Below are 13,532 nucleotides of genomic sequence, written 5' to 3' on the forward strand. Positions count from 1 at the left end.
TCACTATATTATTAATCCAGAGACCCATTCTCCCCGGACTGACCTATCCCCTCCCTACCTACCCACCCATACACTTCTCTCTACCTATCTTCTCCTCTATCCATCTTCAGTCCGCCTCCCCCTCTCTCCCTATTTATTTCAGAATCCTCTCTCCATCCCCCTCTCTGATGAAGGGCCTCGGCCTTTTGTGCTCCTGCGATGCTGCTTGGCCTGCTGTGTTCATCCAGCCCCACACCTTGGTACCCAGGTACTAGCACCATCTTAGGTATGGAGGTACCGATATGCAAAAACTCAGGTACAAAGTAAAAAATAAAGAAACAAAGTTAACAGTTAAACGTTACAGACCTTCGTCATATTCAGTAGAAAAGTAAAGAAATAATTCTCGGACAGTGGTTTCAATTGGGACAGTGTTGTTCTGGTAATCCTCAACATTGACTCTGGACCCCATGAAGTCTCATGGCTTCAGATTAAGCTTGGACAAGGAAACCTCCTGATTACCACGTACTGTCCTCCCTCAGCTGATGAATAACGTTCCTCCATGTTGACCAATACTTGGAGGAAGCTCTGAGAATGGCAAGGGCACAAACTGTTCTCTGGGTGAAAAATTTCAATGTCCACCATGAAGAGTGGTTCAGCAGCAGTACTACTGATCGAGCTGGTTGGGTCCGAAAGGACATAGCTGCTGGACTGGGTCTGCGGCCGGTGGTGAGGGAACCAACAAGAGGGAAAAACATACTTGACCTCATCCTTACCAATCTGCTGGCTCCAGGTGCATCTCTCTATGACAGTATCAGTAAGAGTGACCACCACACAGTCCTTATGGAGACAAAGTCCCACCTTCACACTGAGAACAAACTCCATCATGTTGTGTGGCACTATCACCATGCTCAATGGGACAGACTTCACACAGATCTAGCAACTCAAGACTGGGCATCCATGAGGTGCTGTGGGCCATTAACAGCAGCAGAATTGTACTCCAGCACAATCTGTAACCTCGTGGCCCAGCATATCCCCCACTTAACCATTACCAACAGGCCAAGGGATAAGCAAGCCCACAACCAACGGATCAGATCTAAGCTCTGCAGTCCTGCCGCATCCAGCCATGAATGGTTGTGGACAATTAAACAACTCACTGGAGAAATGTCCTCATCTTGAATGATGGAAGAGCTCGATACATCAATGCAAAAGATAAGGCTGAAGCATTCACAGAAATCTTCAGCCAAAAACATCAAGAGGATGATCCATCTGGGCTTCCTCTGGTGGCCCCCAGTATCACAGATGCCACTCTTCAGCGCATTCAATTAACTCCACATGAAATGAAGAAACAGTTGGAGGCATTAGATACTCAAAGGCTATGGGCCCTGACGACATGCAGTAATTAGTACTGAAGACTTGTGCTCCAAAACTTGCTGCTCCTCTAGCCAAGCTGTTCCAATACAGTTACAACAATATGGTAAATTGCCCAGATATGACCTGTACACGAAAAACAGAACAGATCAGGGTGGCAGGGTGGTCAGCACTGCTGCCTCACTGCTCCAGGGACCTGGGTTTATTCCCAGCCAGGGGCAGTTGTCTCTGTAGAAGTTACACATTCTCCCCACGTCTGTGTGCGTTTTCTCCGGCTGCTCCGGTTTCCTCCCACAGTCCAAAGATGTGCGGGTCAGGTGGATTGGCCATGCTAAATTGCCCGTAGTGCCCGGGGATGTGTAAGTTAGGTGGATTAGCCTTGGGAAATTGAGGGGTTGTAGGGGAGGGGATAAGTCTTCCCAGAAAGTTGATGTGCACTTGTTGGGCCCAAATGTCCTGTTTCCACACTGAAGGGGATTCTGTGATCTAATACCTTCAGTTAATGGCCAATCATCACTAAAGCAATGGAAGGTGTTGGCAACAGTACTATCAAGCAGCATCTGCTCAGTGATGCCCAGTTTGGGCTCTGCCAGGGCTTGTGACTAATTACAGCCTTGGTTCAAACATGGGCAAAAGAAATGAGATGAGTGACAACCTTGACCACCTCTGCTGGTTGGAGTCAGACCCGACAGATAGGAAAATGGTCGTCCTTGCAGGAAGTCAGTTATCTCCGTGCTAGGAAAACTCTGCAGAAGTCCATGGGGGAGTGTCCTAGGCTCACCCATCATCAGCTGCTTCCCTCTAGCATAAGGTCAGAAGTGGGGATGTTGACTGATGATTGCACAAAGTTCAGCATCATTCACGACTCCTCAGATACTGAAGCAGTTCATTTTCAAGTTGGACAATATCCAGGCTTGGGCTGACAAGTGGCAAGTAATATACAAATGCCAGGCTGTGACAATCACCAACAAGGCACAATATAATCACTGCCCCTTGACACTGATTGGTGTTACCATCACTGAATCCCCCACTGTCAACATCCTGAGGATTACCATTGGCCAGAAATTCAACTGGACTCACCACGTAAACACAGTGGCTGCGAGAGCAGGTCAGAGACTAGGAACACTGCAATGAGTAATTCTCCTCCAGATGCCCCAAAGCCTGTCCACCATCTTTAAGGCACAAGTCAGGAGTGTGATGGAATCCTCCCCAATTTACTGGATGGGTGCAGCTCCAACAACACTCAAGAAGCTTAACACCACCAGGATAAAGCAGCTCACTTGATTGGCATCACATCCACAAACATCCACTCCCTCTATCACCCATGCCCAGTAGCAGCAGTGTGCACCAAAGGGCCTCAGGCAGCACCTTCCACACTCATGACCACTTCCATCTAGAAGGACATGGGCAGCAGATACATAGGAACAGCATCACCTGCAAATCCCCTTCTGACTCACTCACCATCCTGACTTGATTTGATTTTGATTTTATAATCACACGTACACAAGCACAAAAGAAAAGTGCATAGTGTCACCATCCCCGGCACCATCCAAGGTGCAAGTACCCAGGTATAAAATCGTAACAACAAGGTAGAAAGAAATAATAAAGTTAAACAGTACAATAATTATAATACAGTGTAAAACATTCAAAATAAGATTAAAAGCTACACTTGGAAATATATAGGCATTCCTTCAGTATCACTAGATCAATATTGTGGAACTCCCTTCCTAACAGCAGTGTGGGTCAACCCACAGCACATGGACTGCAGTGGTTCAAGAAGGCAGCTCACCACCACCTTCTCAAGGGGCAACTAGGGATGGGCAAGAAATGCTGGGCCGAGCCAGAGATATTCAAGCCCCATGAGTAACCGAAAAAGAGAGTTTGTAACAAGCCCAAATAACCTATATTAGAGTAGGGATAGTGGGAACTGCCGATGCTGGAGAATCTGAGATAACAAGGTGTAGAGCTGGATGAATACAGGTCCGAAATGTCAGCTTTCAAGCTCCTCTGATGCTGCTTGGCCTGCTGTATTCATCCAGCTCCACACCTTGTCATCTCTATACTAGAGGAGTTTTAGTTTGCAGGTGCTATGCTGCAGTTATACAAAACACTAGCTAGACCCCACTTGGAGACTGTGAGCAGATCAGAGCACCTCACTGTAAGAAAGTTGTATTGGCCTTGGAGGGAATATAACAGAGGTTTACAGGAATGATATGTGGAATTCAGGGTTACATTTATGAGGAGAAATTATAAAAATCGATCGACCAGATTGAAGTCTTCGATGTTAACAGGAAAGGACAGGGTGTGTAATGATAAACTATTTCCACTGGTTGGGGATTCTAGAACCAAGGGCATAGCCTGAGAATTAGGGCTAGACCATTCAGGAGAGATGTTAAGGAGCACTTTGACACTGAAAGGGTGAGAGGGGTTTGGAACTCTCTTCCACAAATGGCAGTGGTTAATTTTAAATTTGAGATAGATAAATTTTTGTTTAGTGAAGGTATTAAGGGCCAAAGGCATGTATATGGAGTTAGGTCACAAATCAGCCATGACCTCACTGAATGGCGGAACAGGCTCGAATAGCTTACTCCTGTTCCAATGTTCAAGGCACTACATAAATTTGGGATAATAAAGTGTGAAGCTGGATGAACACAGCAGGCCAAGCAGCATCTCAGGAGCACAAAAGCTGACATTTCGGGCCTAGACCCTTCATCAGAGAGGGGGATGGGGTGAGGGTTCTGGAATAAATAGGGAGAGAGGGGGAGGTGGACCAAAGATTGAGAGGAGAGTATAGGTGGGGAGGGGATAGGTCAGTCCAGGGAAGACGGACAGGTCAAGGATGCGGGATGAGGTTAGTAGGTAGGAAATGGAGGCGCGGCTTGGGGTGGGAGGAAGGGATGGGTGAGAGGAAGAACAGGTTAGGGAGGCAGAGACAGGCTGGACTGGTTTTGGGATGCAGTGGGGGGAGGGGAAGAGCTGGGCTGGTTGTGTGGTGCAGTGGGGGGAGGGGACGAACTGGGCTGGTTTAGGGATGCGGTGGGGGAAGGGGAGAGTTTGAAGCTGGTGAAGTCCACATTGAAACCATTGGGCTGCAGGGTTCCCAAGCGGAATATGAGTTGCTGTTCCTGCAACCTTCGGGTGGCATCATTGTGGCACTGCAGGAGGCCCATGAAGGACATGTCATCTAAAGAATGGGAGGGGGAGTGGAAATGGTTTGCGACTGGGAGGTGCAGTTGTTTACTGCGAACCGAGCGGAGGTGTTCTGCAAAGCGGTCCCCAAGCCTCCGCTTGGTTTCCCCAATGTAGAGGAAGCCACACCGGGTACAATGGATGCAGTATACCACATTGGCAGATGTGCAGGTGAACCTCTGCTGGCAGAACACCTCCGCTCGGTTCGCAATAAACAACTGCACCTCCCAGTCGCAAACCATTTCCACTCCCCCTCCCATTCTTTAGATGACATGTCCATCATGGGCCTCCTGCAGTGCCACAATGATGCCACCCGAAGGTTGCAGGAACAGCAACTCATATTCCGCTTGGGAACCCTGCAGCCCAATGGTATCAATGTGGACTTCACCAGCTTCAAAATCTCCCCTTACCCCACCGCATCCCAAAACCAGCCCAGTTCGTCCCCTCCCCCCACTGCAGCACACAACCAGCCCAGCTCTTCCCCTCCCCCCACTGCATCCCAAAACCAGTCCAGCCTGTCTCTGCCTTCCTAACCTGTTCTTCCTCTCACCCATCCCTTCCTCCCACCCCAAGCCACACCTCCGTCTTCTACCTACTAATCTCATCCCACCTCCTTGACCCGTCCATCTTCCCTGGACTGACCTATCCCCTCCCTACCTCCCCACCTATACTCTCCTCTCCACCTATCTTCTTTTCTCTCCATCTTCGATCCGCCTCCCCCTCTTTCCCTATTTATTCCAGAATCCTCACCCCATCCCCCTCTCTGATGAAGGGTCTAGACCCGAAACGTCAGCTTTTGTGCTCCTGAGATGCTGCTTGGCCTGCTGTGTTCATCCAGCTTCACACTTTATTATCTTGGATTCTCCAGCATCTGCAGTTCCCATTATCTCTGATACATAAATTTGGTGAGTTTTTTTAAATGGCCAGTTTCAAACAGGGGTTCCCTAGGTGGTGCAAAGCTATAATAGATCTCCTGCCTCTTCCCATTGAAGAATAACGCAGATTGGGGAACATTAACTGACTTAATTGGGTCTGCATGTCCTGAAATTCTGAATGGACACTGTCCTCTCAGGGCTTCCCCTTTCATTTGTGGGCTATTCGCTCCTGCTTGGAGTTTGAAGCCTTCTGGACTTGATGTTAAGTTGAGCAATTTCAAAGTATAAATGCTACCTGAAATTTGTTTCCTCTCTCTGTCTCTTTCTCTCTCTCTCTGAGCCTGCCTTGTTTTTGTTCTCGGACACCAGCTGTTCATCAATCCACTATTCACACTTCCCCCAGACACTTCTCTGTTTGTCCCATAACCACCCCTTGGCCAAGTAACACCAAACCATTTGTCAAGTGATCACTTGTGCCTTCCAGCACATTGCACGTCCTCACTTTTATTCTTTGAACCATCCTTCCGCTTTCAGTTGCCTAGAAGTTGTCATATCTCAAACTACACGGAATTCCTGATGAAGAGTCACATAGACCTGAGATATTTTCTCAGCTGTTCTCTGTTCTCTTCTGCCTGACCCCCTCAGTATTTCTAGTAATTTCTGTATCTTTATTGCTAAGAAAAGTTCTGCTTCCAAGAATAATTGTAAAAATGTTCCGGTGCTGACTTGAAATTGATAGAGAGTGAGGTTCAGTATCTAAGTGTCTTGTGCCTTGCTTCACCCACATTCCTATTGGCCTCTTACTGAATTCTCTTTGGTGCGGTGTGTTCTACACAAGAAGATAACTTATTAATGATTTAAGGTTTAAACAGAAGCCAAGTCCACACTTTTGTGAGACCCGTATTTCTTTTAACTACACTCCAAAACCTTGTGCCCCACTGATTGCTCACTCGCCATATTTAAGCAGGCTATCTGGGGTGACACGGTGGCTCAATGGTAAATACTGCTACCTCACAGCACCAGGGACCTGGGTTCAATTCTACCACCAGGTGATAGTCTGTGTGGAGTTTGCACGTTTTCCCTACATCTGTGTGGGTTTTCTCTCACAATCCAAAAACGTACAGGTTAGGTGGGTTAGCCAGTGAAATTTCTCTTGGTGTCCAGGGGTGTACAGGTTAGGTGGATTAGCCATGGGGAATGCAGGGTTACAGACACAGGGGTGGGTCAGGGTTGGATGCTCCTCAGAGGGTCATTGTCGACTTGATGGACTAAATGGCCTGCTTCCACAAAGTAGGTATTCCATTCTCTTAGTTTTTTTTATTCATGGATGTGGGTGCCAGTGACGATGCCAGCATCAATTACCAATCCCTAATAGGCCAGAGAGTGGTTAACCTCTTCACTGTGGGTCTGGAGTCACACGTAGGCCAGAAGAGGTAAGGATGGCAGATTTTCTTCCTAAATGGCATGAGCGAACCAGATGGGTTTTATAACAAAGGCGATCATCAGAACTCGCTTTTAAATACATAGATTTACTGAATTCAAATGTCATCATTTGCCATGGTTTGTTTTCAACTTATATTTCCCAGAACATTAACCTGGGGCTCAGTATTACTGGTCTTGTGATAACGCCACTAGACTACTACCTCTCCCCGCATGTAGCCATCATCGGTTTTCTTATTCCGTTGGTCTCAGGCATTAAACAGCATCAAATGATAACATTGGAGACAGTTCATAGAAGGTTCACCAGGATGATTCCCAGTGTGCAGGGACTGTCTTATGAGCAAAAGGTTGGGATTCAACTTTGTGAAGTTTATCAGAACAAGAGACAATATCATTGAAATTTGTAGGATTCTTAAGGGGTTTGACAGGGTAAACGGCTGAGAGGATGTTTCCCCTCATGGGAGAGTCTAGGGCCAGAGGGCACAATCTCAGAGTAAAGGAACACCAATTTAAGACTGCGATGAGGAGAAATGTATTCTCTCGGAGGGCTGTGAGCCTTTGGATCTCCCTGCCACAGAGACCTGTGGGGGCAGAGTCCTTGTGTATATTTAAGGCTGAGACAGATAGATTCTTGATCAATCGGGGAAACGAGGGCTATGGGGAAAGGGCAGGAAAGTGGATGTGAGGAATGTTGGATCAGCTGCGATCCTATTGAAAGGCAGAGCACACTGAAGGGGCCGAATGACCAACGCCTGTTCCTATTTCTTATGGTCGCAGTGAGCATCCCCCATGTTTCTAGGATTTAGCAGCTGTATTTCAATGGCAAGCTGTATTGAATGGTAAAATGTTATGATTTATCTGATAGGACAAGCAAGGGATCCCCTGGTGGCTGGGACTGAGTTACAAAGGAATTTTTCAGTATGATTACCATGACAAAGTGAAACCCAGGAAGGTAAGCAGAGAAGTCCATGTGATGCTGTATGCTGTAGAACTTTGCTATCTCAATGTGTCTGTTAATAACAATATGCAGATTCCTTAAATACAAAAGCATTTTCCATTTCTGTCAAGAACAGAATGAATCCAATTCTGTAAATTATTTAATTTGCAAATATACTGGTTTTGTTAAAGTGATTGGAGCTTTGAAGATGTCAGTGCTGATTGTCACTCAGTAAAGTGTTCACATCCTGCTGAAGAAAGCCAGGCTCTAAAATTTATTCAAGGGATGTGGGCGTCCTTGACGGACCAGTGTTTATTGCCCCCTTCCCCACTGCCCTTGCAGAGATGGTGGTACATATGAATTCAGAGCAGGTGTATGCCACTCGACCCTTCAAGCCTGCTGTACCATTCAATAAGGTCGTGGCTGATCTAATTACTCTACATTCACACCTAACCCCATAGCCTTTCACAACCCTCCTTGAACCCCATAGCCTTTCACAACCCTCCTTGAACCCCATAGCCTTTCACAACCCTCCTTGAACCCCATAGCCTTTCACAACCCTCCTTGCTTATCAAGAATCCATCCACTTCTGTCTTAAATATTCAAAGATCCTGCCTCCAGTGTCTTCTGTGGAAGAAAGCTTCAAAGGTTCACAACCCCTTGAGAGAAAAGAAATCAGCTCAACTCTGTCTTGAATGGTCAAATCCTTATTTCCAAACAGTGACTCCTAATTCTTGAGTCTACCACAAGAAGAAACATTCTCTCCACATCCTACTTGTCAAGACCCTCAGGATTCAGCAAAGTCACTTCTCACTCAGTGAAGTATTCTTGCTGGTGCAGCCTGTCCAACCCTTCCTCATAAAATGCCCGTCCACTCCAAATATTAATCCAGTAAACCTTCCCTGAACTGTCGGAGCTGCCTTCCTGAACTGCTGCAGTCCGATGTGCTTTAGGGACAAACTCTCAGAGCTGTTAAGAAGGGATTTTGACTCAGCAACAATGAAGGAATGGTGAGATGATTCCCAAGTCAGAAAGATGTGTGGCTTGAAAGGCAACTTGTAGATGGTGATCTTTGGCTATATCTCCTGCCCTTGTTTTTCCACAGGGTTTGAAAGGTCTGATTGCATGTAGACTGCCTCACCACAGCTTGAGCCCTGTAGAGAATGTTTTGGAAATGAGGGCAGACAGTGCAAATACTGAAGTTTGGTGTCTGAACTGGCGATGCAGTTCCTGGGCTGCTATTGTGCACACAATTTCTTGTGGAATGGTGCATTTTGACTGTAAATACAAGTTGTACTTCCCTAACCCTGGGGTCTGGGCCTTTGCTAAGCCAGACAATTTTCTGGACTAGTGAATTCAATGCAAGAACACTTTAAAAATGAAGAGCTCATATTTGCCTTGATCCATCCTATGGCTAGTGGATGAACGATTTTCCAATTGGACACCAAAACCAGAATTTCAGAACTCCAAATTGGGCAGAGGATTACCAAATGTAACATAAATAAAGATGGAAGCAGACGGCCTAGAGCAGAACAGGGACATTGTCTGTACCTTGCTGCTATCGTGGACAAAAGGTGGTTACAAATCACAGAGGTGAACTGCTGTGTTTATTTTATGATCATAGGTCAGTCGTGCATTCAAGTTCTAATGAGCTGATCGATTTTTAATGGTACTGCTGACTTTGACCTACTTCAGACGTATTTGATTAAAATTTACACAGTCACATACTAACACACACATAGTCACTCACACAACCACACAGTTAGACACAAAAGCACACTCACAGACATACACAACCACCACACACTTACACATCCAGGTGCGTACAAACGTACACATTCTGCATAAAGATACAGACATGCACACATTGTTACACGCATTAATGCAGCCACTCTAGGACGCACATTAACTCACTCATGCATCCGTACACAAAACTGAGGCACATGGTCACACACACAACTCTCATGTACGCACACACAAAAAACACAATTCACACAAATTTTTCACATACACACACACTTGCGCATTCACATACACACAATCGTACACACACACATGCTCTCATACGTACAGACACGCAAACACACATGCACACACTCATATACACACCCACTCAGTCACATGCGCGCACACACGCTGTCATGCACACAGACTCATTCTCAGATACACTGTTATATACACACATACATACACACATACACTTGCGCACATACACGCACACACACAAACATACAGACACACATTTGCATGCATATACCCACACAAACACTCACACATACTTTCACAAACACACACACACACATATGCACATACACGCACACATGCTGTAATGCACACACATACAGAATCACGCACACACAGACACACATGCTTATATACGCACACTGTCATGTATACACACATCACACAAACACACACACAGACAAGCTGTCGTACACGCACACAAGCCAACACACACATGCTCTCATACACACACATTCTCATATAGGCACATACACTCTCATGTATTCACACACACATACACAGTCTCGCGTACACACACACACACGCACGCACACAATAACTACATTGGACAGCGTAATGTACTTCCTATGGTTTCTGACCTGTTTGTGTAGAGGATGTGGTGATGTACGATCTCGAAGTGATTAACACAGGAGTTGCTTTTATCTGGAGCAATACAGATGTGTATGGTTACAAATCTGCCCGGATCTATTGCTGAGTCACTGTGGTGTCATCAGTTGAAAGTGTCTGAATTTCTTTCCAGTGGAGCTCATGGATCATCATTTTCTTCTTGTTGACTCACTCAGCTCATTGGAATAGAGGTACAGAATGAGATTCTAATTACTGGAACATGTGGAAAACTCCCCCAATTGACTTTAGTGTCAATGAACACATGGCCATCCACATGTGGCTGACTGGAAATCCAGATGTGACTAATGTGTTCACAAATAAAACATGAGTAATAGGCACTGTTGCTGGCCATGTGACTGCAAAGCTCACATTTGCATTTTTTAAAAAGCTTAACAGAGCAGGTATTGCCCCGGCTGAGGAACCTGGAACCCGGGGTTACAATTTCGTAAAAAGGATCAACCATTTGGAATTGGGATGAGGAGAAAATCCTTCACTCAACAGACTGTGAATCTTTGGAACTCTGTGCAGATAGAATCCTGCTCATTCCTTCAGTGTAACTCACCCGAGATGGATACCCAAAAAATCAGGGGATGGGGAGCTGGGTGAAAGAGATATACCATGATCTAATTGAATGATGGATTGACTTTGAAGGGCTGAATGGCCTCACGCTGCTGTTTCTTATGTCCTTACGCACAATATATGAATGGGTTCACCATTTTTATTTGTGTTGTTATTGGTAAAAGGCAGAGTGTGTGATTTTTTTTGACCGTATTGAGTAATTTATTGACGTGGCTATAGCTGTTTGTGAAGTGAATAGACATGTACAGTAAAGCATGGTCATGTGTAACTCAGACCCAGCCTTTAAAGTGAGCCCATCAACTCTGTTTTGCAAAAGGGTTGCCAAACGCTTTTAGATGATGCATTGTTCACTTCAGTCAATCATGTCCTTTAATTCTGTCCATGTGACTCCAGACCCACAACAATGCAGTTGACACTAAAATGTGAGGCTGGATGAACACAGCAGGCCCAGCAGCATCTCAGGAGCACAAAAGTTGACGTTTCGGGCCTAGACCCTTCATCAGAGAGGGGGATGGGGTGAGGGTTCTGGAATAAATAGGGAGGGAGGGGGAGGTGGACCGAAGATGGAGAGTAAAGAAGATAGGTGGAGAGAGTATAGGTGGGGAGGTAGGGAGGGGATAGGTCAGTCCAGGGAAAACAACTGCACCTCCCAGTCGCAAACCATTTCCAATCCCCCTCCCATTCTCTTGATGACATGTCCATCATGGGCCTCCTGCACTGCCACAATAATGCCACCCGAAGGTTGCAGGAACAGCAACTCTTATTCCGCTTGGGAACCCTGCAGCCCAATGGTATCAATGTGGACTTCACCAGCTTCAAAATTTCCCCTTCCCCCACTGCATCCCAAAACCAGCCCAGTTCGTCCCCTCCCCCCACTGCACCACACAACCAGCCCAGCTCTTCCCCTCCACGCACTGCATCCCAAAACCAGTCCAACCTGTCTCTGCCTCCCTAACCTGTTCTTCCTCTCATCCATCCCTTCCTCCCACCCCAAGCCGCACCTCCATCTCCTACTTACTAACCTCATCCCACCTCCTTGACCTGTCCGTCTTCCCTGGACTGACCTATCCCCTCCCTACCTCCCCACCTATACTCTCTCCACCTATCTTCTTTTCTCTCCATCTTCGGTCCGCCTCCCCCTCTCTCCCTATTTATTCCAGAACCCTCACCCCATCCCCCTCTCTGATGAAGGGTCTAGGCCCGAAACGTCAGCTTTTGTGCTCCTGAGATGCTGCTGGGCCTGCTGTGTTCATCCAGCCTCAGATTTTATTATCTTGGATTCTCCAGCATCTGCAGTTCCGATTATCACTAATGCAGTTGACACTGCTGCCTGCAATGACCAAGTAAATCACACAGTTCAAGGACAGTTGAGGATGGGCTTCACCCATGGCCATGCCAGTGACACCCACATCCCTATGGAAGGTGAAAGAAAAAGAATCCCAACCAGTATCAATCAGCCTCAGTTTTTTAATCTTCAGTTCACACAGCTGTGTTTCAAAGGAGAGACAGAATCTGCATTCGTTGTCCAATGCACCATGTTGTATTATTCTGCCTCCAGAGCCACTACAGAGGGCAGGTTCCCTTGTCTGGTTAGAAACGGAACCCTGAGAACAAGAAGCATGAACCATCCCTGGCAGCAGCTCCTTCTGCTTTCATGGCTACATTTTCTGCTACATCACACTCCTCCTCATGGACCTACCACTCCTCTCGGGGGGTGACTGTGACGACAACAAGAATTGTTATCTTTGTTTTGTATCTGTCTTCAGCGCCGCTCCCTGCAATTTCCCCTCCAAGCCTCTCACCTTCCTGACTTGTGCATGTATGACTTTTCCTTCACTGTTGCGGGGTCAGTGTCCTGGAATTTCTTCCCTAATGGTCTTGTGGGTCAACCTGCAGGACATGGACCACAGCGGCTGAAGAAAGTGGCTCACTGCCACCTTCTCAAGGGGGCAACTAGGGATGGGCAGTGCCCAGGTCCCACAAGTGAATAGAGAAAAAGCCATGGGTAACACTACTAATGTCACATCCCTGCTTGCGTTGCAATGTCATTGGGGGATGGTATTATTTTCAAATGATATGGGTTCATGAGGAGACTTGAAGCATCATTCACAATAATTCACTTCCTTAATTATCCATTAGAATGCTACAAGGACATTTTTAATTGTTTGACATATTCTTTACTGTTTGATATTTATTGACATAAATCACCCAGGCTAATCAGAATGAAATCACTTTGTTAATTTCTCTGTACTTACTCCTATTCCTTCATTTCCGATTACTACTATAACAATTACAATTTGTGTTTATATAGCACCTTAAACATGATGAAACATGGCACAGGTCTTCACGTGGGCATTACTAAGTTTGGCACTGAACCCCAAAAGATGATATTAGTGCAGATGACTCAAAACTTGGTCAACATGGTAAATTTGAGGAGTGTCTTCAAGGACGAAGGGAAGCTGGATAGATGAGAAAGTTGAAGGAAAGAATTCTGATGCTATGGGCCCAGCAGAAGGCATGAGCTTTCCATGATT

The 13,532-nt window shown here is 46.2% G+C and overlaps 1 protein-coding gene across 11 annotated transcripts in view; it reads left to right on the top strand.

The window, feature by feature from the left end:
- The window catches only part of frmd4a (FERM domain containing 4A), a 702,228-nt gene that overhangs the window by 598,854 nt on the left and 89,842 nt on the right, over window positions 1-13,532 (top strand). For all 11 annotated transcript variants that reach the window (XM_048553974.1, XM_048553978.1, XM_048553975.2 and 8 more), the window contains one exon: window positions 7,717-7,803. In XM_048553974.1, coding sequence (XP_048409931.1) covers window positions 7,717-7,803 — 87 coding nt within the window. The remainder of the gene's footprint in view (window positions 1-7,716; window positions 7,804-13,532) is intronic.

Source organism: Stegostoma tigrinum, chromosome 25, assembly GCF_030684315.1.
Source record: "Stegostoma tigrinum isolate sSteTig4 chromosome 25, sSteTig4.hap1, whole genome shotgun sequence".
NCBI lineage: Eukaryota > Metazoa > Chordata > Chondrichthyes > Orectolobiformes > Stegostomatidae > Stegostoma > Stegostoma tigrinum.